Genomic DNA, 23738 nt, shown 5'->3' on the forward strand with positions numbered 1-23738 from the left:
AAAAAAAAAAAAAAAAAAATTATTTGCCATCATCATTGCCCAGCTATTCATCTGCTACATACACTGCCTGTCTGTAGTCAGTGTGTAAAACTATAACCTGCTAAGGGGACACTTTAAATTAGAGGCAGCAGGATGTGATATGTTAGCAGCATCATATGTATTCTGAGGAGTGTTTCCAAGGGCATGTCCTATAACTGGGAAAATAAAAGGCACTAACAGATTGGCTCCAATCTTCCATCTCTCTTCTGAATTGCCTTGTATGCTGGATACCTGACACCTTAGTTTCCAGTATGGTGTATTTTTTCTTCTCTCCCAAAGCAGGACTAGCCCAACTGGATGTTTGGGTTCAGTCTAATACATTTGATTCTCCTTAATCAGCCTGATCTTTTCAGCCTCTGAAAAGGACTTAGCTTTTTTTTTGGAGACAGAGTGTCACTCTGTTACCCAGGCTGGAGTGCAGTGGCATGATCTTGGCGCACTGCAACCTCTGCCTCCTGGATTCAAGCAGTTCTGCCTCAGCCTCCCAAGTAACTGGGATTACAGGTGCCTGCCACCACGCCAGGCTATTTTGGTGTTTTTAGTAGAGATGGAGTTTTTACCATTATTGGCCAGGCTGGTCTCGAACTCCTGACCTCAGGTGATCTGCCCGCCTCGGCCTCCCAAAGTGATGGGATTACAGGCATGAGTCACTGCACCTGGCCTAAGCTTCTTAAATCATCCTTTTGGTAGTTGAGATTAAACCATGCCTGCCCCCAAGTGATGTGACCAGGAGGTAAGGAAGGATTGGGAAAAGCTGGGGATAGGAGCCAGTTAGAAATAAAACTAAACTGAATATGAAACCCAACCTGGTTTGGATCTTAGGATAGGAAGATTAGTGTTTAGAAGTCATTGTCTCTTGTGCTTACTGAAATTCTTCCAGTATTCACTATTCCTACTGAGCTTGGTGGCATATCTTCGATTCCGTTTGAACACTAAAGGCATTATTAGAAGAGAAGGCCATTACTGGGTAATTTCATGCCCCTTCGTGTCTTTAACCACCACATATGTACCCATCCCCCTTCCTTTCTCGCTTCAGAAATGACAATCAGGTTTTCTGGAAGAGAAGCAATTTGCCATTCACAGCAAGTAACTAATAACAGATGCTTTATGTGGATGATGAAGATAATTGTTGTGATCTACTGTCTACTAAGCTTATCCCCAACCCCAGCTGTTTCTTTTAGGGAACTGGAACTAGTTCCCAGAGTGGGGGCTTGAAACACCCCTCCGCCACTCACACACACACTTGCTTTCTTGTGCAGATTTATGGGGGAGGAGCAGAGCCTCCTGGATCCTTGTGTGTGAGTGGGGAAGTAAATGACATGTTACTATGGGTAGATATCTTGCATTTATTTGAAGAGGAGAGAGATCAGGAAAGCAGAAATATCACAAGCCCCACTGCTTAAAGAAAGAAAATATCACAAGCTCATAGATTAGTGCCGGACACAGGGAAGGCAGGCTCTAAGGATTATTTCTAGGAAGACAAAGGGGATTATGGTTTAAAAACAAATCCTCACTTTATTCTGATCTTTTCAGTGGGTTGGCCCTGTTGTGTCTGCTGTTTTCAAGTAAAAATTAGCTAAGAATCAAGATGGTAGTTGGAATGCAGGGCAGAGGTTGATTGTAGCTCGCTTATCTAAAGACCATTTGAGGAGGCTGGGTGTAGTGGCTCATGCCTGTAATCCCAGCACTTTGGGAGGCCGAGGTGGGTGGATCACGAGGTCAAGAGATCGAGACCATCCTGGTCAACATGGTGAAACCCCGTCTCTACTAAAAAAATACAAAAATTAGCTGGGCATGGTGGCACGCACCTGTAGTCCCAGCTACTTGGGAAGGCTGAGGCGGGAGAATTGCTTGAACCCAGGAGGCAGAGGTTGCGGTGAGCTGAGATCGCGCCATTGCACTCCAGCCTGGGTAACGAGTGAAACTCCGTTTAAAAAAAAAAAAAAAAAAAAAGACCATTTGAGGAATAATTCCTTTGGAAGTAGGAGCCTGGCACCAGAATTCTAGCAAGGGCCTTGGTGATTGATAGGATTATTTTGTGAACCTAATTAATTCTTCTCGTATACACGATGACATCTCATCTGTCTATCCCAGAGGGATTTGCCTCATCTTTGAGTAGCTCCACTGACCAATAGAAGCAAACCGGGTTTCTCCAGGGGCTCAGCTCTACTTGTGCTCCTGCAGGAACCTCAGCACAGGCCAGAAATAGTCACTAGGGGATGAGAAGGGAATTGTATAATGTGGTGCGTGTGTGTGCATTTGTTTGAGGAAACCACCGCCCCCTCTGCCCCACCCCACCGCCACCCTTGTCTTATTTCTTCTAGTCTGGACAGTTATTCTGCCCCTTAACACATTGGAAGGGGGAATCACAATAGCTCATTGTCCCCAGCAGAAAATAACTCCTGTCCTTGAAAACAGTAGCATAGTCCTGTTAAAGCCCTTTTTTGGTGGTGGTGGTTTTTTTGAGACAAAGAGTTTTGCTTTTGTTGCCTAGGCTGGAGTGCAACAGCATGGTCTGGGCTCACTGCAATCTCTGCCTCCCAGGTTAAAGTGATTCTCTTGGCTCAGCCTCCTGAGTAGCTGAGATTACAGGCACACACCACCACACCTGGCTAATTTTTCTGTTTTCACTAGAGACAGGGTTTGTTTTGAGATGATATTTCTCTGTCACCCAGGCTGGAATACAGTGGCACAATATTGGCTCACTGCAGCCTCTGCCTCTCAGGTTCAAGTGATTCTCCTGCGTTAGCCTCCTGAGTAGCTGGGTCTACAGGTATGCACCACCACACCTAATTTTTGTATTTTTAGTAGAGATGGGGTTTCACCATATTGGTCAGGCTGGTCTCGAACTCCTGACCTCAAGTGATCCGCTTTCCTCAGTCTCCCAAAGTGTTGGGATTACAGGTGCGAGCCACTGTGCCCAGCCAGGCCCTTTCTGTTAGTTAACAGCTGTTGGTGAGGCCAAGAGTAGAGGAGGTGAGGATGACCTGAAGTTTTCCAGAGGAGGCAAGAGGTGGGCATTTGGTTAAACCCCTAGTTTTTTTTTTTTTTTTTTTTTTTTTTGAGGAGTCTGGCTCTGTCGTCCAGGCTAGAGCGCAGTGGTGCAATCTTGGCTCACTGCAGCTTACACCTTCTGTGTTCAAGCAATTCTCCTGCCTTAGCCTGAGTAGCTGGGATTACAGGTGCCTGCCACCATGCCTGGCTAATTTTTATACTTTTAGAGATGGGGTTTCACCATGTTGGCCAGGTTGGTCTTGAACTCCTGAGCTCAAGTGATCCGCTCGCCTCAGCCTCCCAAAGTGCACCCTTAGATGTTGATGCTGCAGACTCATGGACACTTTCCTGTTAATTCTGTTTCTCAAATTTCCAAGTATACTTGTTGGCCCCCAGTTGAAATCTTTAAGAGAATAGACCCTAGAAACTGAGCAGTGACGGTTTGGACTTCCATTTTCAGCTGGAGTGCAGATACAGGTCTGCTAATAGGACTGCCCCTTTGGTTATTGTACCATTGCTATGTTAGGGGTGAGTTCAGTTCTGTTGCTCTTCATTTAGAAGAGTCCAAAATTGGCATGCCATGCTATATAAAGCAAAGGACCATGTGAAGAATAGTTACTTCACACCATTTTACAGTGGCTTTCAGGGAAAAAAAAAAAAAACCCTGACTTACAGCATTTGGTGACTTTTGCAGTGTAAATACTCTTCCTTTAGCTAGTTGGGAGTATCAACACGACATCATTAAACACCTATTTGGGAAGAGATGTGCATGATTATGTGAGCTGGCCCCAGCACACCACTGCAATACCCCCTATATGTATCCACTGCATTCCAGCTGCTCTGAGGCTGTGTGGTGGCTGGGGACATGTCTGTTGCTGAAGTCATGGTGTATACATGCACACACAGTTTACCTTTTTCCCTGCTTCACTTGTCATTGGCCTAGGAAATGAGCTGCATCTCAGCCTAAGGAATTTCTTCTTTGAAACTGGATTCAAAGAAGACAGTTGAGCACATCTACAGCCCTGTTGGGTCCATCTGAAAATCAAGGTGGCCAGTAAGGTGACAGGGAACTCCTTTAGGAGCCTTTTACTTGCTATAATCTGATTATTGGCTTCCTTATTCAGGTCATAGCATGCATCCTCCTCTCCCAGGACATACCCTGCACGTAGCACATCTGAGTGTCTGCTCTGACCATAGTAGTATTACCTGACCTCCCATGCTCAGGTCACGAAAGGATCAGCAAAGAAGGGCAGGAGGCCCAGCATTTGGTGGCATACGAGGGGCAAAATCATATAGCACAGTATTCTATGTACTATTGTTTATCTCTGCTCTGGGAGCCAAATCCCTGGATTTAGTTTTAACCATCAAGGGATTTGGTTAAATGTTTTCTCACTCCAGTTCCTTTGCTGAGAAGGGGGATGGGGCCATCATTGAGGAAGTGGTCTTGAGAGTTCCTCAGGGACACAGTACCTAGGCCACATGACTTCCCCTCTCCAGCCTGATGTGACTGTGGGCTTTTGTGATTCTGCCACATAGGTGGTTGAGATACCAACAGGGAAAGGAAAACAGACTAGCACACGGTTTGAGGCTTGGCAGGTAAGCCAGGATCTGGTGATTTCTGAGGTCTGCCCATTGCCACAGTGATTTGTTAGAAGACGTTTGCTAGATGCTCCTCTGGGCAGATATACCCAGTTGGACTCCCTTGGCCCTTCCGAGACTCCCTCCCTATGCTTCTGCAGCACAGTAGCTTTCCCTTAGATAACAGTGTAGTTCTGGGAGCTGAAGCCCATAGGACTGGGGCAGTAGGGGAACCTTCATACACTGGTTTACAGAGCCAGGACAGGGGTTGGGGTGGGATTTGGGTTAAATCTTCAAGTCTTGGTGTTTACTGTCTCACCCTCTGTCTCTTGCAGTAGTATTTTGCCTTTGAGTAACTGTCCCCAGCTCCAGTGCTGCAGGCACATTGTTCCGGGGCCTCTGTGGTGCTCCTGATGCCCCTCACCCACTGTCGAAGATCCCCGGTGGGCGAGGGGGCAGCAGGGATCCTTCTCTCTCAGCTCTAATATATAAGGTAAGGAGGACCCTGGGATGGAAGGCTAGGGATGGAGCCTTCTCAGACTCCACTGAGCTGCTGCTCAAGGGTGGTAATCTCTTGAGTCTTCTGGCTCTTAGACTAGACCAGTGGGGGACGGACTGTGAAGGACTCTTTCCAACTGAGGCTGCTGTGTGGCTTATTGGGAATACTAAAGATACCAGCACCATTTGTTCCCTTTTAATCTGCTGTAAATTGAGGCCCAGAAGTTAGTTTAGCTTCTCCCTACGACTGGGATGGAAGGTTAGCACGGTAGCTGAATTCTGGGCTCTTGAGACTGTACCCAGGGGAGATAATGCGGACCCTACAGTCCAGTTAGAAGCAGGCTTTGGCTGACTGGGGCTCCAGCCAAACCCTCACACATATCCTTGTTTTTGATGTTTCCCTTTCTGACAGGGAAGGAAAAGAACATGGTGTTGGGGAAACGCATGGGGTTTCGAGTCAGGGAGACCTGGGTTTGAATCGCATCTTTGCCATTCATTATCTTTGGAGCAGTTGCTTCATTATTCTCAGATTTAAAATGGAGTTGTTAATACCCATCTCAAGTGCTTGTCATGATGATGGAGGTAATATATGGAACAGCACTTTGTACTTGACACCTAGTGGACAACTAGCAAATATCTCCCGTCCTACCCTGCTAGCTTTTACCACCATCAACTGGTCTTAGTGCTCTGTGAGTGACAGCTTTTAGCCATGATGAAGCTCTGCATTTTTAGCATGCCCTTTATCCTGTGCTACCCTGAGACTGGCCTAAGGGGACTCCCAGCACCGACTACATTAGGGAGTGGATGATATGGCCAGAAGCAGTAGTGACCTGGTTCTCTGCCCTGCTTTCCTTCCCAGGACGAGAAGCTCACTGTGACCCAGGACCTCCCTGTGAATGATGGAAAACCTCACATTGTACACTTCCAGTATGAGGTCACCGAGGTGAAGGTCTCTTCTTGGGATGCAGTCCTGTCCAGCCAGAGCCTGTTTGTAGAAATCCCAGATGGATTATTAGCTGATGGGAGCAAAGAAGGGTAAAGAGCCAAATGCTGGGGAAGGGAAAGGAGGTCCCATTCCAGAGAAGGGTATATGTTTACTGCGGGTAAGAGAATTGTAGGGGAGTCTGTGCCTTCTCTCTTAGCTCTAGACTCCCCAAGCAGATACCATTTTGTAACAGGTTATTTTTAGCCAGTAAGACAGGCCAGCTCTAGGTTATAATTGAAGCAGATCATTATCACATTAACCAAATGCCTGCCGGTTAATGGCCTCATGGTTCAGGCTCTCAGCAGACACCAAGTCCCCCTTTAGCTACCATACAGTGGTGTAGTTTAAAAGGCCAGGAAGCTCATGGGTAAGTGGGATTTCATTTTGGATTGGGCAGAGACCCTCCAAGTGGCGCAGGTGTGTAAGAAATGACCTGAGGACAGAAATCTTGAGTGGCCCCAGCCTCTTGAGAAAATCCTTTTAGGCAATGTTAGAGCCCAGAGTGTTCTCTCAGTGGCAGGCGATCATATCAAACTTGGCAATCTGGGGGACACCTCAAGAACTGGGTTCTCTTTCTAGGCCTCAAACTCTATCTATCTTGTGAACAGCATTAGTTAAGATGGGTAGTGTTTTACTTTCAAAAGAAGAATGCCCATTACAGGAAGAGAAAAGTCAACATCATTTTTCTTAGGCACTGTGGCTTTTTTCTTTATGAATTCAAGGCCCTTGGGGTCTTGACATAGGAATCTTTCTCCTGGAGCTTCTGTATTTATATTGCTGCTTTTAGGCCTCAGAAAAGCCTTTAGGTTGGTAGGGGTAGGGGTGGAGTGTGAATGGGAGGGAGGTCTGGGGAGGTGGTGATGGGCCTAAGTACTTCTCTGCTTCCTGCAGATTGTTAGCACTGCTAGAGTTTGCTGAAGAAAAGATGAAAGTGAACTATGTCTTCATCTGCTTCAGGAAGGGCCGAGAAGACAGAGGTGAGGAGTCAAACCAGCCTGGGCCCCGCAGCCCAGACAGGGGGCCTGGGGAGAGAAGGGATTACCTCCACAATGAGGTGTGGGACTCTTGAATTTGCCTTACAAACCATGGGAAATCATGGCAGGAGGGCACCCAGAGGGTTAGTAAAAGCCTAGTGCTTATTTGTCCTATCTTTGGGGTTTTGATTTGGGCCTACCCTTGTGTTTCTCATCGGACTCTCTTTTACACTCTATCTTCTGCAGCTCCACTCCTGAAGACCTTCAGCTTCTTGGGCTTTGAGATTGTACGTCCAGGCCATCCCTGTGTTCCCTCTCGGCCAGATGTGATGTTCATGGTTTATCCCCTGGACCACAACTTGTCCGATGAGGACTAATGGTCAGAGGATGCTTTGCCCAAGAGCCACAGTGGGGGAAGAAGGGAAGTTAGGCAGCCCTGGGACAGAGGAGAGGGCTCCTTGCTGTCTAGGGAAGGACACTGAGGGGCTCAGGGTAAGGATTGCCTATTGTGTTCTGGGAGTTGACTGGTTGAAATTGTTTTCCATAAAGAACAGTATAAACATATTATTCACATGTAATCACCAATAGTAAATGAAGATGTTTATGAACTGGCATTAGAAGCTTTTTAAACTGCGCTGTGTGATGTGCTCTATCTAGCCTAGGGGAGGACATTGCCTAGTGGGGGAGGGACTGTCTGGGTTCAGGGGCATGGGCTGGTGGGCAGCACTGTCAGGCTCAGGTTTCCTGCTGTTGGCTTTCTGTTTTGGTTATTAAGACTTGTGCATTTTCTTTCCTTGCTTCCTGTCACCCCAGGGGCTCCTGAGTATAGGCTTTTCATCCCTGGGCAGTGTCCTTGAGTTATTTTGACACTCTTACCTGGCCGCCTTTGTGTGCATTTGTGTCTGGCCTGGAGTAAGCAGGTCCGACCCCTCCTTCTTTACAGCTTAGTGTTATTCTGGCATTTGGTTAAGCTGGCTTAGTCTGTTTAATGTTATCAGTACATTTTAAATAGGGGCATTGAAGTTTACTCCCACCACCAGGGCTTTTTTGGGGGATGCCTGGGCCTTAAAAAACACTAGCCAAATTCGAATTCTCAAATCACTGCCAGGAGTTCTTGCTCCTGGCTGCAGGCCCAGGCCCCAAGGTCTCCTTCCTGGGGTCACAAAGAACAGTAAGGAAGAGGAATATATAGCAACTCAGGGCCTGGAAATTGTGGGGAAATTTGTTCTTAGGGATTGGATGCTTCTGGCTGGCTGAGTATAGTGCTAACTGCCTCCCCACCAGGTTCTGAGTAGTGTCTGAGACCCTGCTCTGCAGGGCTTAGGGTAGTGCTGGGAGTGCAGAAGTGGCCTGCCCTTAACTGTTTTCACTAAACAGCTTGTTTTAAGGGGAGAGAAAGGGGGAGAGATCTAGACTGGATGAGGGGAATGGGGATGTCAGGGAGGCAAGTGTGTTGTGTTACTGTGTCAATAAACTGATTTAAAGTTGTGGTTGGTCTATTCTTTATTTCTGAACTAGGACCAACTCCCTACCAAACTGTTTTAAGTCCAGAGCCTAATCTAATAGAGGTGTGGTGTGTGCTCCTCGGGGAAAAAAGCTGCAGATGAACTGGCCGAGGTCTCTGGGGCCATATTACACTGTGAAATGTGGGGTTGCTAGGAGTCTGACTCACGGCCAGAGCCCCCTGGAGAGAGAGATGGGTACACATGAGCTTTATCTAGGAGAGGCTATACTAAGATCCAGCTAACATCCAAGCTGCTCTTAGCTCTTCCTTTTTCTCCAGAAGTTTGGGGAAGTAAGTTGGTCCTGAAACTGGGTTTTGGCTTTTGCATGGAGCTGCCTGACATTCCCATTCCTGAGGTCTTTGAAGGGTGCAGCACACACCTTCCCTATTCTAGTTTTCTCCTTTTGGAGCCCAGTGTCCTAAGGTGTGGCTTCTAGTCCCCCACACCACAGCCTAATAATGAATAAGCTCTCAATGGCACCCAGGGGGCTGGAATCCCCTTCACCACAGTTTTCTAATTTCTCCAGAACTTGCACTTCTTTTGCTTCTGTTTTGCAAAGTAAAGGGCATGTTTCTTCTCCTCCATTTTTGCAACTGTCTACTGTTGAGCCGTGGCTCTCACATTGCTCTTTATGGAGCTTGCTTGTGTTTTCACTCTGGCCAAGTTCATTAATCTTGGATTCTACCTTGTATTCATTAAAAGGTAATGAGGGCTGTGTGCAGCGGCTCACGCCTGTGATCCCAGCACTTTGGGAGGCCAAGGGGGGCTGATCACCGGGTCAGGAGATCAAGAGCATCCTGGCTAATGTGGTAAAACCCCTCTCTACTGAAAATACAAAAAACTAGCCTGGTGTGGTGGCACGTGCCTGTAATCCCAGCAACTCGGGAGGCGGAAGCAGGAGAATTGCTTGAACCCAGGAAGGTGGAGGCTGCAGTAAGCTGAGATTGTGCCATTGCACTCCAGCCTGGGCGACAAGAGCGAGACTCTGTCTCAAACCAAAAAACAAAAAAGTAATGAGCTCCAAGTTTTTTTTTTTGGGAGATGGAGTCTCGCTGGAGTGCAGTGGTGCAATCTTGCTCACTGCAACCTCGACTTCCTGGGTTTTCAAGTGATTCTCCTGCCTCAACCTCCTGAGTGGCTGGGATTACAGACGTTCACCACCATACCCAGCTAATTTTTTGTATTTATAGTAGAGACAGGGTTTCGCCATGTTGCCTAGGCTGGTCTTGAACTCATGGCCTCAAGTGATCCATTCACCTCAGCCTCCCAAAGTGCTGGGATTACAGGAATCAGCCACTTTACCTGGGACATGTTATTAAAGCAAATCTAGGACTAGAGACATTCAGTTGAAATCAGATGTCCCCCACTGAGCAGGTAATTCTTAGAGGCAGCTGGCAGTTTAGGATACAGATATTAAACTGAAACACAAGGAATCTACAAGACAAATTAAAAAGAACCAAGACAAAACTCAGTCCCTTACCTTTTCCCAAGAAACCTGCTTGAGATTCTGCTGCCACCTATTGGTGGTTCCTCTTCAATACAGCTAGAGTCAGAAAGGCACCCAGTCAAGATTTCCCTAATCAAAAAAAACTTTTGCTATTGAAGACCACTGACAGGAGAAAAATATGGTATCCAAAAGGCTGCACTACAGTTTAAAAAGCAACTTAGAAGGCAGAATATTGTGGGGGTGGAGTAGGATAGGGGAAATATGTGAAAGGCAAACTAAGTCTAAATTTAAGAACAGGGACATTAAAAACTTTATTCAATAAATACAACAAATAATTTAAAAATATACTTCAATTCCAAAGCCAATTAAGAAGAAGAAGAGAGAAAGGGAAAAACGGGGGGAGGAGGAAGGTAGAGGAAAAGAGAAAGAGGCCAAACAATGGTTTGGTTGGGCTGTGTGTGTACCACCCTTTAAAATTCTGATCAAATACTCATGACCCATAAACCCTTAGCCCTTGTTCTGATGGGGCAGCTAAAGGAGTCCACCAGCTGGGAATCATCGCTAAGCTCTGGATCAGAGCATTCTAGAGGCTGGAATGTGGGGGGAGTTTTAGGAGTAGTTTCCCAGTCATTCCTGAAACCATCCGTCCTAACTCCCAAGCAGGTTTAAATAGTGCAAACTCTTAGGCAGAGAGCTCCCAGCTGCATAGTTTCACAGGTGAGTGTCCCAAGCCAGGGCCTCCAGGAGACAAGTCCCAGAGTACCGAGGGGTCCAAAGCCACTTTGGTGAATGGGATCTGAAGGTGAAGAGAAGAGAGTCCAGGGCACAGAATAAAGCTCCTGGGCTAAGCCAGTGGCCAAGCCAGAAAACAACGCTGGGCAGAAAAGGGTTACAGGGCAGGCAGTCAGACACTGGATTCAACAGCTTGCCATCAGTCAGGGAAGGTGAAGCTGAGGATGCGTATGGAGCAGGGCCAGGAAGATCAGGAGAGCTGAGGGAGAACAGGAAAGTTGGGAGGAAGGAGGAGGCAGCTCAGCAGCAGACTCCAGGAGAAATAACCAGCAGCCCTCACAGATTTGTGATTGTCTCTTAAAAAGATTTATTTTCTCTTCTTGCCTGAATGTACAAAGGCAAAAAGAGTACAGTTTGTATATATATATATTTATATATATATATAAAAAAACAAGGAACTTGGTAATGTACACTTTACAGAAGGGAGGAATCAGGAAGACTGAAATAAATCCAACAGAGCAACGCCAATGGAACAAAAGCTATGAACAGCAACACTGCCCCTCCAGCCCGGGCCTCCAGCTCGCCCCAACCTGCTCCCAATGAGGGGGCTGAGCACCAAGGCAAGCGGGTGGGCTGGGGCAGGAGGGGCTGGGGACAGGGCCTGGGAGGGGCTTGATCCCAGGAGGGGCCCATGGTAGGGGATCACTGGAAAGCTTCCTGGGATGCCCAAGTAATAAACAACAAAGGCCCAGAATTATGGGGCCAACTAGCTGCCCAGTTGCATCTTGGGGGCATCGAGTAGACAATGGGATGGTGAGAGGGAATATGGGATAAGTGACATCGGTGGCCTCAAAGCCAGTATACAATAGTTCTCTAGCCCTTCTGCAGTCTTAACTCCCAACTCTCTATGTCCTCCCATGGCCCCTTGAAACCCAGAAAGAAGAGACTCAAGAAATCACCATTTCATTTCATAGGGTGCCCTCTTACCCTTCTAAGTGCGTGGTTCTTTGATCCTGTGGTGTGTGGAGAGAGCTGGGTAAGAGAAGGAAATTTCATACATGTACATGTACAAGGCAGGAAAAGGGGATGAAGGGAACTGCCATACCTTAAAGTGAGGAAGTAGTTGATGTGGATCCTAAAAAGCAGCTCTCCAAGCCTTGGCTGATCTATCTGGGGATAAGGCCCCTTCTCTTTAGCTTCTCCTCTATGGGAAGCCCAGTGAGCGATGTCTGTGAGGGCCTGGGCAAGGGTGGCTCAGAGACAGGCTTGGTCTGGTGGTCTTGGCCCTTGGCAGCAAATTTTTCCAGGCTTTGCTTCTAGGGTGGGATGGGGTGGAGATCCCTGCTGAGCGTCTCATCCCTCTGACTAGGTCATGGATGCCACAGGTAGCTCCCACCTGTGTTTCTCCTCCCCATGTAGAGGTGGACAGCAAATCTTTCACTCAGCACTTGTCAAGAATCTCCATAGCTGCTGCTTCATGTTATTTCAGAGAGGAAAGACTGGGCCCCGCAAGCATCAGGATCTGCCACTGTGGCTTTCACCTACTCTTCTGAGCAGCTTCTGCTCTGAGGATCAAAGAGCCAAATGTTTTTTAAGAATAAAAAAGGAAAAGAAAAATCTTGTTTTCTTCTGGAGAACCCAAGGCTGCCCAGCTAATACAGAAGTTCATCCTCTATGTTATAGAACGAGTGGAAAGGGCAGGAATGCAGGGCCATGCCTGCCCAATGTGAAAGAAAATTACTCCAAATGGTTTCTTTACAATATGTACAGAGTATGCTGCAGGCCAGTGCCACGGATACAAAACACACAACAATATTTAAAAACAGGAACAGAGAGCGGCCCTTGGCTCCACCTCACAGGAGCCCAGGAGGGCCTAACAGGCTGAAATTCAGTCACCCTCTTGGTTGGGGTGACTGAAGTGAGGTGGGGTAAAGGTGTCTACACTAGCTGCTTCCATGGAGGAAAGGGAAGTCACTGCTTAGAGCACTACCCATGAGGGCAGCAGGAGGCAGAGGGAATGATGGGAAAGAGGGAGGCTGTTTGGGGCCCTGCCAAGAGGTCTAAAACAATGCTTTTTTTGCAGGGCTCTGAACCCAACTTGAACAAAAACAAGGATGTAGGAACCTAGGGGAAAGGTCTGTAGATCAGAGAGGATCCTCTTGGGCAGATGGTGACCCTTAGCCTCTCATGTGTAGGGTGCCAGGGTCCTTGGAAATCAGCTACTACTGGGCATTGTGCTTACTATCCCCTATTTCCCATTCTCCAAACCGAGTCAGAGCCAAGATCCTGCTCCTAGTCATTTTTGGCACCCTGGTCACACTCCCTTTTCTAGCCTACGCTGGTGTCCGTCAGTCTTTATCTCTTTCTCTCAATCCAGAGGGTCAAGGAAAGATAGGAAGGGAGAACAAAGGGATGATACCTCAAAAGCCAAGTAAGCTTCCCCACACCTTGGGGAAGACATGACCCCAAGAAAGCTACAAATCATCATCACTTTCTGAGTACAAAGAGCATAAAGCTTCCATTGGGGTACTGCCTTTCTAAGGAGAGCAGAGAAATGTTGGCTGCCTCAAAGCACAGCTCCACTGAGTACATTCTGAGACTCTAGTAAGTAATGGCTTGGATGTGTTATCCCAGGGTCTAAGGAACAAATAACCTCCCACAGCCAGTGGCCCCTCAAACAAAATGTGTGTTACAAGAAACACAGCTTATATTGGCCCACATGGAGGTTATAGATTGAGCTATATAAAATCATGTACTTATAGACAGAGGAATTGGGCTGTATATATTTGTGGCCCCAAATGAGGAAGATATCAGATGGCTAGATGACAGGATATCTCCAAGAACTGCTGGGTGCTCCCAGGGCCTGCCTTCTGGGCCTTGCCCTAAGGTGACCTGGCAGACTCCAAGGTTCCCCATGCTGGGGAGAATACTAGTTTATCTGCCTGAGGCTTAAGAGCCAAGCAGTGGAAAACAAGAGGCAAGACCAGTATGGGGATCCCCCTGGGAAAGGCACCAAGGGGTTAGGAGGGAAGGGAAAAGGGCAAGGAGTTGGGGAATAAGAAGCAGCAGGACTTAGTGGGGATGCAGGTTCTACTTCACAGACGCCATTCATGCTCCAGCGCCAGCTTGCTCCCAGTGTCCCTAGGGAGCCCTGTGCTGGTGTTGGAACCCCTGCCCCCTGCCTCACAGGCAGCTCAAGGCCATGTTGGGGCAGATGCCTTGGTCTTCCTTTCCAGGCTAGGTTGTGAGCGTTTATATGTGCTCATGTAAGAGGGGAGAAGTCTCCACATTTGAAGACCTTGTTTTCACAATTATGTAGAAAACAACCCCCAATTTCTTTCCTGAGATTCTAGTTCCTCCACATGCTGCCAGTTCCCAGGGTGCAAAGCACTAGGGAGATGCAGAATCTGGTGATGGTGCTAATGATGGTGAGGGGTATGGCTGCTGTGCTGTCTTCAGACCTTACCCAGTGCTTGGGGATGGGGGGGGTCCCTCCCTGGTTGGGGAAGGGTTGGTACTGCTCTGGCAGCAGACCAGGGGCTTAGAGAACAGAGTAGTGGCTTCTCTGGGCTGAGGCCATGTTCCCCTGGTTGCTTCCTGTGCCTTCATCGCCACAGAGGCCACAAGAGTCATGACTGTGGCTGAGAGAATAAATATTTTTGCTAAGTACCAGTTCTCCAGCTCCTGAGGAAGAGGGAGGGTCAGGTAGTCCGGAGGTCTGGTGGGCGAGATAGCCAAGGGTCTGCCTTCAGTCATGGTGGAAACGGCAAACAAGATGATCAACACCATTTAACTGATGTCTAAATGGCACCTTCAGCACCTCCTTGGGTGAGCCAGTCCGGGCCCATGAAGCTGACTTTATCCGGGCACTTGGTGTCTGCAAGGGAAACATGGACAGATAACCAGGCACTCAGCCTGTTGGTAAAATAACCACAGGGTGGCACTCCAAGAAAATGAACTGCAGGAGTGGCCAGTATTGGTTCCTAGGGGACACTGTTCCACAGGCCCTCTCAGATAAACATGGCTTCATGGGAGACTTGTACAAGAGGCTTGGCCAGGGTTCCATGGATTCCAGACGGCGGACCCCTCAGAGCTATTCCTCACTTAGGGATTCTGTGATCCAGGTAGCAACTATCCCTGCTTTATATGTTGCCCCAAATTAACAAAAGTTACTTACCATTCTCACCTCCTGGGGGGTGGGTAGAGTGAGGGAGTTGAGCCTTGTTGGCTGGCAACAATGGCTGTAGAAGAAAGCCCTGAGTGAGTGGGAGAACATGTTAGTGTAGCACTCACAGAAACCTTCCATTAACCATTTTCCCTGAGTTTTGGGGTGCTGACAGAAAAAAAAATCTGATAACTCAGCCAGATATATTTGTTGGAGACAGATAGTAAGGCTCTATTTCTCAGCTGAGTGTTCCTCTTGGACTGTTGGGAACACATTTTTCCATATTCTTCTATTAAAACCAGTATTCTGGAGGAGTTTAAGAGTCCCAAAACTCCAAGGGAGGAAATCATATCATATGCTTTAATGACTGCAGGAGGTTAGGACTATACACAGATTAGAAGCTCAAAAAAAAAAAAAAAAAAAAAGGATTATCATGTGGTAGGGAGGAAGGTACTAGCTGTGGGCATTACTACTGGGATGAAGATAAACAACACAAGACAAAACAACAGGTGGTAGGGAAAACAGGCTTACCTGCTGCATAGGGTAAGTTGTACTGTGCTGGGAGCAACGAGTACCCCAAGTGGTGGTGGTGGTGGTGTGTGGACATCAGGCGCTGGGAAGGAGAGGTGCGGGGCCGGTCAACACTCCGTTCACCCCCACCAGCTCCCCCAACGCTGCTACAGCTGCCACCACTCCCAACCACCCCACAGCCTCCTCGATCTCTCTCCTGAGAAGTTTTATCACTTATCTGGAAAGGAAACCAGAGACACAGAAGCACTAAGTGAGAGACACACACACACACACGCGCACATGCACACGCACACGCACACACACATAAGTGAGATGCCCAGGGTCCCACCTTATGACCCCTAAAAGTGTAAGACACCTAAGAATCAAGAAGATGCCCTACCAGGGCCATTGCCCACCTTCTCCCTGACCCTGGATTTGGCCTTACTGGTCTTTGGGTAACAGCCAGCATCAGAGTACTTCTCTTACCGTGGGAGACTTGCTCTTGTAGTGACTGGCATGCTGCTGCAAGATGTCCAGGGCTTTGGACTCAGAGCTGGATTTACAACTGACACTGGGGCTGGCTCGTGCCTTGTCAGCATCTTCACTACCTGAGACCTTGCTGCCATATGGGGAGAAAGAGTAGCTGGAAGGCAGGTAGGAACCTGTGGAAGGAGAAATCAAACAAAGAGATGGGAGAGGTAGAGGAAGCTCTGCTTTAGTGAGCTTCGTTAGGTGGGCATCAGCTTTCTAACATAGTATCTTTGGCTGAGACTGTTGGCTTGACCTTTCTTTACCAAGCTCTATAGGAAAAATTTGCTAAGGGATATTAAGAGCACAGCCCTATTTCCTGCAGCCAACTTCCCTAGATCCAATAATGGTTCTTTGAGCTGGTCTCAGATTCATCTTGAAGAAGTGATTTGATAAAGTAGAAAGATCACAGGATCTGGAGTCAGAGCTTTGGGCTCCATACCCCACCTCTGAGACTTACTAGCTTGGTAACCTTGAGCAAATTAGTAACTGTTTTGAGCTTCAGTTTCTTCATCATCAAAAATGAAGATACCAATACTTATTACTTAAGGTGATGGGGAGGATTAAAAAAGATAATGCGCGGGGCCGGGCGCCGTGGCTCATGCCTCTAATCCCAGCACTTTGGGAGGCCAAGGCGGGTGGATCACGAGGTCAAGAGATCGAGACCATCTTGGTCAACATGGTGAAACCCCGTCTCTACTAAAAAAAAAATACAAAACATTAGCTGGACATGGTGGCACGTGCCTGTAATCCCAGCTACTCAGGAGACTGAGGCAGGAGAATTGCCTGAACCCAGGAGGCGGAGGTTGCGGTGAGCCGAGATCGCGCCATTGCACTCCAGCCTGGGTAACAAGAGCGAAACTCTGTCTCAAAAAAAAAAAAATAGATAATGCGCATAAATCTCAGAGGACTGCACCTGGCTCAGGGAAAACACTCAACAAATGCAACTATGATTTTTATATAGACAGGTGTGGGTGACAGGGATAAAGGAATGCCTCAAGGGTAGGACAATTTCCTAATTCTGTTTGAAAAGCTTACTTCTATTTAGAGTGTGCTTTATAGTAATGTCACCAGAATGTTGAGACTATTTAGGCTGCTGTAGGAAGCTGGGAGCTCTAAGGAGTGAGGCTAAAGAAATGCCCTTTTGCCCCAGAAGCGCCCCACAAGGCTCACTGGGCAATATAAATCAAAGAGTAAAAAGCATTTTCTTCTAATAAGTTAAAAAAAATTTTAAACCCTATAAAGAGCTTATCTTACAAAAGCTGAATCTAGCTAGACTTCCCCCAAGTCCGACTTCAAACTGCTCTTACCTGACAGGTGAACATGATCTTGCAACTGAATCCATGCATCGTTTGGCCTGCATTCTGTTTGTTCTATGTGTCTCTCTGCTATGATTAAGCTGTAAGCTCTGGGAGTGGAAGGAACTCAATGGCTCTAGTTCTTTTGTACCCCCAACAGTGCCTAGCATACTGCAAAATGTGGAGTATATGGTTTACAAATTCCAGCTGAGGGGAGACAGGAGTGATAGAGAGAGAAGGAGTTTTACTTTTAGTTGGCAATGAAAACTGACTACAGAGGCAGTCCTTGGGCTGGAGAAAGGGAGAGAGAGGAGTTCACACAGACTATCATGGGTCATTCAAGGAGCTATGGGTTAGGGTGGCCACCTCACAGAACAACTAAGTGAAAAAAGGGCTGTCATCTAAGTGAGCCTTAATATGCTTTAGGGCTGAGCAAGAAAACTCTGGATGTGAAATCTGTGCTTCATTCCCTGTCCAGTGAATGGAATAGCGGCGGGCACTAGGTGCTGTACCTGGGTAGTTCTGCATCATCACAGCAGGCATACTGCGGTAGCTGGGGTGGTTGGGGTCGTAGGATTGGCTGTAGGAATAGCCATGCATATAGGGGATGTAGGACTGGTGCTGGGTGAGCGGGGAGGACACAGGCACATGGACACTTGGCCGAGGCTCCTTGCTCCCAAGGCGAGACTCCTCTGACGTGGGCAGCTTGCAGTCACTACTTGTGCTTTCCTTCCCATCTTCCTTGGGGACAGAGTCCTTACTCCGACTCCTTTCCTCCTTCAATTTGCGGTCCCGCTCCTCCTTCCACCGTTCATCCTCTGACTTGATGTCTGAGTACTTGGCAGGATAAACATATGTCCACATCCGGGGCTCTGCTTCCTACAACAATCATAGAGCAATGACTGGGTGTTATACAGGTAAGAGATATATTTCAAGCCCAAGGTCCCATTAGAACCACCAGAGCAGACAATTACCAGACACCTGGGGCAGAGTAGGATCTTGGCCTCTACTGATCTTGTTTATAATCCAACTCTGCCTGCTTTTGCTTAAAAAGCCCCTGCCCCTACCTCTGCACCCACCCACAGGGAACAAGATGGGGCAGGGAGAGAAAAGGAAAATCCATCTGTGCACCAGTGGATCTTTTCTAGGTGAGAACATGCATTCTGAGGAAATGACTGAAACAGAAGGATAGAATAGAATAGAATAGAATAGAATAGAATAGGGCAGAAGGCTGCCCCTTCTAAGATGTTTAGGTTGTTTCACTTCTTCAGAGCAAACTCAGGGGGTGGAAAGCTTATAAGTGCCACTCAGGTCAGAGGAGGGAGGCATAACTATTATACAAAGAGGGAAGGGAAGACAGAAGTCCCATGCATAAAGCAAGATACGAGATTCCAAGTTCCTAGTTATAACTCAATCTATAAAATCCTTGTTAAAGAAACTCAGTAACAGTAATATACTTTTGACCTACTCTAAAAAATGGAGACACCATCAATAACTCATTTCATAGGAACCAAACAATGAAAGAAACACTGGAAAAGGAATCGAGATACCTGGGTGCTAATCCTGACTCTGCTAGTGAGATCTCAAGTAACCCTAAACAAATTAAGCTGACTTGTCTGGGCTCTTCTTGTCAAATGGAAAAACCACCTATTATGAATGCAAAAGTGCTTTTTAAAAAAACATTATATGAATCCCAGTTCTCTGGGAGGCTGAGGCGGGAGGATTGCTTGGGGCCAGGAGTTTAAGACCAGCCTGGGCAACACAGTGAGACCCCTCTCTACAAAAAATTAAAACATTATCTAGGCATGGTGGCATGCACCTATAGTCCTGTCTACTTAGGAGGTGATGGTAGAAGGATCGCTTGAGCCTAGGAGTTGGAAATTGCAGTGAGCTATGACTACATCATTGCATTCCAGCCTTGGCAACCGAGACTCTGGTCTCTACAAAAACATAAAAATAAATTGGCTGGGTGCAGTGGCTCATGCCTGCAATCCCAGCACTTTGGGAGGCCGAGGCAGCTGGATTACTTGAGGTCAGGAGTTCAAGACCAGCCTGACCAACATGGTGAAACCCTATTGCCACTAAAAATACAAAAAAAAAATTAGCTGGGCGTGGTGGCATGTGCCTGTAATCCCAGCCACTCAGGAGGCTGAGGCAGGAGAATAGCTTGAACCTGGGAGGCGGAGGTTGCAGTGAGCCAAAATCATACCACTGCACTCCAGCCTAGGCAACAGGGTGAGACTCCATCTTGAAAAAATAGTAGGCTGTTCATGGTGTCTCACACCTGTAATCCCAGCACTTTGGAAGGCTGATGCAGGCGGATCACCTGAGGTTGTTAGTTTGAGACCAGCAGCCTGACCAACATGGAGAAACCCCAACTCTACTAAAAATAGAAAAAATTAGCTGGGCATAGTGGTGCATGCCTGTAATCCCAGCTACTCAGGGGAGGCTAAGGCAGGAGAATTGCTTGAACCTGGGAGGCAGAGGTTGCAGTAAGCTGAGATCACGCCATTGTACTCCAGACTGGGGAACAAGAGTGAAACTCTGTCTCAAGAAAAAAAAAAAAAAAAAAAAAAAAAAGAAACTAGTAATAATCAAAATTAAAATAAAAACATTAAAGTGGTTTACAAAGGTAAAGAATCCTTAAAATTATACATCTCTCCTGCTAACCTCAATTCTATTGAACGCCTACATAAGGACAGCCCTTATTTTTGAGGAAGACAGAAAGATTATCATATGGTATTTCCACTTCCTCCCAGGGCAACAGTTACCTGTCGGTACCAGAGTAATGGATCCACCTCTGCCTGTCGACCACACTCAGCACCTGTCTTGGCCTCAGAGGCCTCCTTGCTTAGGTGGCTGGCATCACTCAGCTTCACTTTTAGGCCTTCAGGGGCCTGGCCAGGGAGTTTTGAACAGTCATCTAACTTGGGAATGATGACTGATTTGGCTGGGTCAGCCCCTGCCTCCTTGGCCTTGCCAGGTCCTGACTTTACCAGGTCGGTCAGGCTGGGGGCCTTGGTGAGAGTTGGTGGAATTGACGGTTTTTGCTTCCATTCTTCCTTGAGTGCTGCCTCCCGCTCCTTCAGGCTCATCTCTGCCTTCTTGTCCACTCCCCGCTGCTGCTGCTGCTCTAAACTCTGCCGTTTCTGCTGTTCTTCATACTGCTGCCGGTAAGCCGTGTTAGTGCTCAGAAGGTGGGTGTGGTAACTCTGGTCGCTGTAGCCATAGGGGGGCACGTAGGCATACTGGTTGTAGTACAGGGACTGCATGTACATGTTGGGACGCTGCTGGATGACTGAGGGCTGCTGACTGGAACTGCTCAGCTCAGACTTCTTTTCCTCACAGACATCGTTCTTCACTTTCCCTTCTATGCTCTCAGGTTCCTCATCCTTTTTAGTCTTTAGGGCCTGGCTTTCCACTCCTGCCTGGCTGCTGGGGTTCAGAGCCCCTGGGCTGGACTGTGTATAACTTGGAGAATAGTAACTCTCAAAGCCTTGGTAATATGGTGAGTCTTTGCTCTGAGGCTGAGGGGGGAAAAGAGTTTTCTTAGCCCCTTCTTTAACCAACTGCTCAGTGTCCTTTGATTTGACACTGTCTATCTTGCCCTCCCCATCCTCCCCAGCATCAGAGATGTCAGAGTATGCAGGGCTGTTGGTTTTGACTGAGCTGGCTTCAGCTCCATTCTGGGTCACTACATGTAAGGGAGTTAGGGGCTGAGTAGGGGTAGTGTTTTCAAGGCGGCTGCTGCCTCCAATGGAAGGGCTAGGGGCATTGTCCGTGAAGCTGTAGATCTTGTCAGCTTCAGCCTTGATGCTAGCCAGTCGGCTTTGGTGGGGATCTGATGAGCCATTTAGGAGACCCTCCATTTTCATCCCATCTCCTGAAGATTCCCTGAATGGGCTTTTGCCTTCTTCTGCTCGACATACCTTCCCTGGGGTCAGAGGACTTTCAAGTTCCTTAGAAGATTCCTTCTTTTTTTTGTCTTTCTTTTTCTTATCCTTGGCTGGAGTCAAGGCAGGGTTGACTGTGAATGGTTCTCCCATAACAGTGGGCTTGGGCTGAATGGGCTTAAGTTGGGGACTGTTGGGCATGGCTTGCGTCACTGTGGCAGTCAGGCCTGAGGAAGAGCCTGGGCTCGCTGCTGTAAAAGTGGTTGTCTGGAAGGTGTAGATTTGCTGCGGGGGGATGGCAGGGGCAATGGGACGGGCTGACTTTAAGCTCTTGGAAGGAATCTTTTCAGGTTTTAAAGTAGAAGGTTTTTTACATTTTTCTTTTTCCATACACTTCCTGTCTAAAGAATCAAAGGCATCATTGCTTGTTTCATCCATCACTGAGGGTCCATCATCAGAGCCATCATTGGATAAGGCCCCAAGGTCTGTGTCCCCTTCCCCACTCAACTTTTTCTTACAGAGGCCTTTTGTGCTGAATTTGCTTGAAGGAGAAGGGCTATGGGGCTCTACAAGCCGAACTTTGGGGGTAGCTGAGCGGGCAGGGGACAAGGAACCTTTCTGTGTGACAGATGCACCATTGCAGCTCCCAAGATCTGCATGGAGAATAGGTTCCTCTCCGTACTCACTGTCCCCATCTGCTTCTGGCTTGCTGTCATCATCTGTATGGGCATGGGCTTGGTGGTACTTAAGTCCATTGATGTGCTTGTACTTCTTGTTGCAGTTTGGGTGGGGGCAGTCAATCAGGACTGGGGAGGGACAGTTTCTGTCCAGAACAGTGGGTTCTACCTTGGTCCCAGGGAGTGGGCCAGTGGCTGAGCCCATGGAATTAGTACGGACACGTTTGCTCCCTTTGGAGTCCTCTGAGCTAGAATTCAGTTCCATGTCTGAAAGAGGTTTGTTTTTCCGCTTATTAGCTGAGGAAGGGCTGGCCTTGACATCCTCAGAAGTGCTGCTGGCAGGTGGGCGATGCTCCAAAGAATTCTGGCTGCCCCGACGGCCTTTGCTATTGGCTCCTGCTCGGGTTTTGCTGCTGCTACTGGTCCCTTTGCTGTCAGAGGCTGTGGCTGTCTCATTGACAGGTGTGTTACTGTTGGGACGCATGCGTTTGCCTCTACCCCGACCATTGCGCATTTCCAGGTCACTGGTCGGGGAGTCACAGAACCTTGGCAAAGGATAAACATAACAGGATATTATTAAGAAGAAAAAACATCTTTAAACCAGTTTGGCTGTAGCCTCCAGAAGAACTATCCAGATGAAGACTATCATTTTCAACGAATATGATTTGTTAAAAGAAATTCTGACTGGGAACTGCACTAAATGGTGAACTCCTGGGATGCTATCTGCCTGCTAGCTACATATTATTCCCCAACATTTACCTCTAAAGCCGTGCGGAGTTTGTTCCATAAGACAAACAGTCATGTCTACATTTCCTGTATGCACCCATAGTCATGGTTTCAGAAAAGATGTTAGAGATCATCCAGGAAATTGAGGCCAGGCATGCTTAGTGGCTTGTCCAAGGTCACATCATTGACTAACGGCAGTGTACGATAAGACCCTAGCTCTACTTTTAGCCCAATGCCTTTTTCCTACATACCTCACTATGAAGATATAGAAAGGAAGAACAAAGTACCTATCCATTTAAGAGTTCCCTAAACATCAGATATAACCAAGAGTACGTTAGTTCTTTGAATGTCTGGAGATCTGCACCTAGGGGTCATTCCTCATAGGCCCTAAAGAGGCTTTTCATAAAGCTTAAAACACTTCCTAGAATTAAACCTTTAGCTAAGATTGGTTCCCTTGTAGATCTAAAGATGGTTTTGACTCTCTTGTCCCAGGGGGCAACTGGAGTAGGTTGTTTCTAAGACAGTAGGAACCATAGCTATTGCAGAAAAAAGGCAAATTTTGTCAAACATCTCCTTTGGGTTCCCAGAACAGTCCTACTGTAAAGCTACTTACTGCTTCCCTGTTATCAACCTACTTACTCAGCTCCCATCTCCCTGGATTCTTGTCTGCCCAAAGCAGAAATAAGTCCTTCCAATAGGTTTCTCAGAAATGCAAAGGGAGGGTGTAAAGAACTTTGCAAACTTGTTTTGGCTCATCTGCTTCTGATTCTTAACAGGGCAACTATTATGGTCTGAATACAGTCTTATAAAAGTCTAACCCTCCAGAGACCTGGCCCAGCATCTCTGAAAATTAGGAGGCACAAATAACCCTAGGTAGAGCATAATCACATCAGAAAAAAAAGTGGTATGGAATCAATAATTTTAAAATACCTTTCCTTGGGATATTTCTGCCCATCTTTGCTTCATGGAAACAATGGGCGAACTTTTTCTAAAACAACTGTCCAGATAATAACTACCATTTTCTTTTTCTTTTTAGATGAAGTTTCACTCTTGTTAACCCAGGCTGGAGTGGCGTGGCATGATCTTGGCTCACTGCAACCTCTGTCTCCTGGGTTCAAGCGATTATCTTGCCTCAGCCTCCCAAGTAGTAGGGATTACAGGCATGTAGAACCACATCCAGCTAATTCTG

General features: G+C 47.4%; 2 protein-coding genes across 7 annotated transcripts in view; one reads left to right on the top strand and one right to left on the bottom strand.

The window, feature by feature from the left end:
• OAZ2 (ornithine decarboxylase antizyme 2) overlaps nucleotides 1-8557 on the top strand; it is a 15599-nt gene extending 7042 nt beyond the window's left edge. The window contains 5 exon segments of the mRNA XM_032297184.1: nucleotides 4947-5022; nucleotides 5024-5104; nucleotides 5969-6144; nucleotides 6986-7071; nucleotides 7315-8557. Coding sequence (XP_032153075.1) covers nucleotides 4947-5022; nucleotides 5024-5104; nucleotides 5969-6144; nucleotides 6986-7071; nucleotides 7315-7445 — 550 coding nt within the window. The 3' untranslated portion in view covers nucleotides 7446-8557.
• Nucleotides 1996-23738, bottom strand: part of ZNF609 (zinc finger protein 609) — a 242444-nt gene continuing 220701 nt past the window's right edge. For 2 of the 6 annotated variants that reach the window (XM_032297180.1, XM_032297181.1), the window contains exons 5-10: nucleotides 20025-22368; nucleotides 17766-18132; nucleotides 15914-16089; nucleotides 15449-15665; nucleotides 14930-15008; nucleotides 10307-14629 (exon numbers count right to left, since the gene is read on the bottom strand). In XM_032297180.1, the coding sequence (XP_032153071.1) occupies nucleotides 14935-15008; nucleotides 15449-15665; nucleotides 15914-16089; nucleotides 17766-18132; nucleotides 20025-22368 (3178 nt within the window). In that variant the 3' untranslated portion in view covers nucleotides 10307-14629; nucleotides 14930-14934. Of the gene's footprint in view, nucleotides 2252-9782; nucleotides 10183-10306; nucleotides 14630-14929; nucleotides 15009-15448; nucleotides 15666-15913; nucleotides 16090-17765; nucleotides 18133-20024; nucleotides 22369-23738 lie in introns of those variants that run through there. The other 4 variants (XR_004274809.1, XR_004274808.1, XM_032297183.1 and 1 more) reach the window with 4 other exon arrangements.

This window comes from Sapajus apella, unplaced genomic scaffold (assembly GCF_009761245.1).
Source record: "Sapajus apella isolate SASKATOON/1434 unplaced genomic scaffold, GSC_monkey_1.0 scaffold37, whole genome shotgun sequence".
NCBI lineage: Eukaryota > Metazoa > Chordata > Mammalia > Primates > Cebidae > Sapajus > Sapajus apella.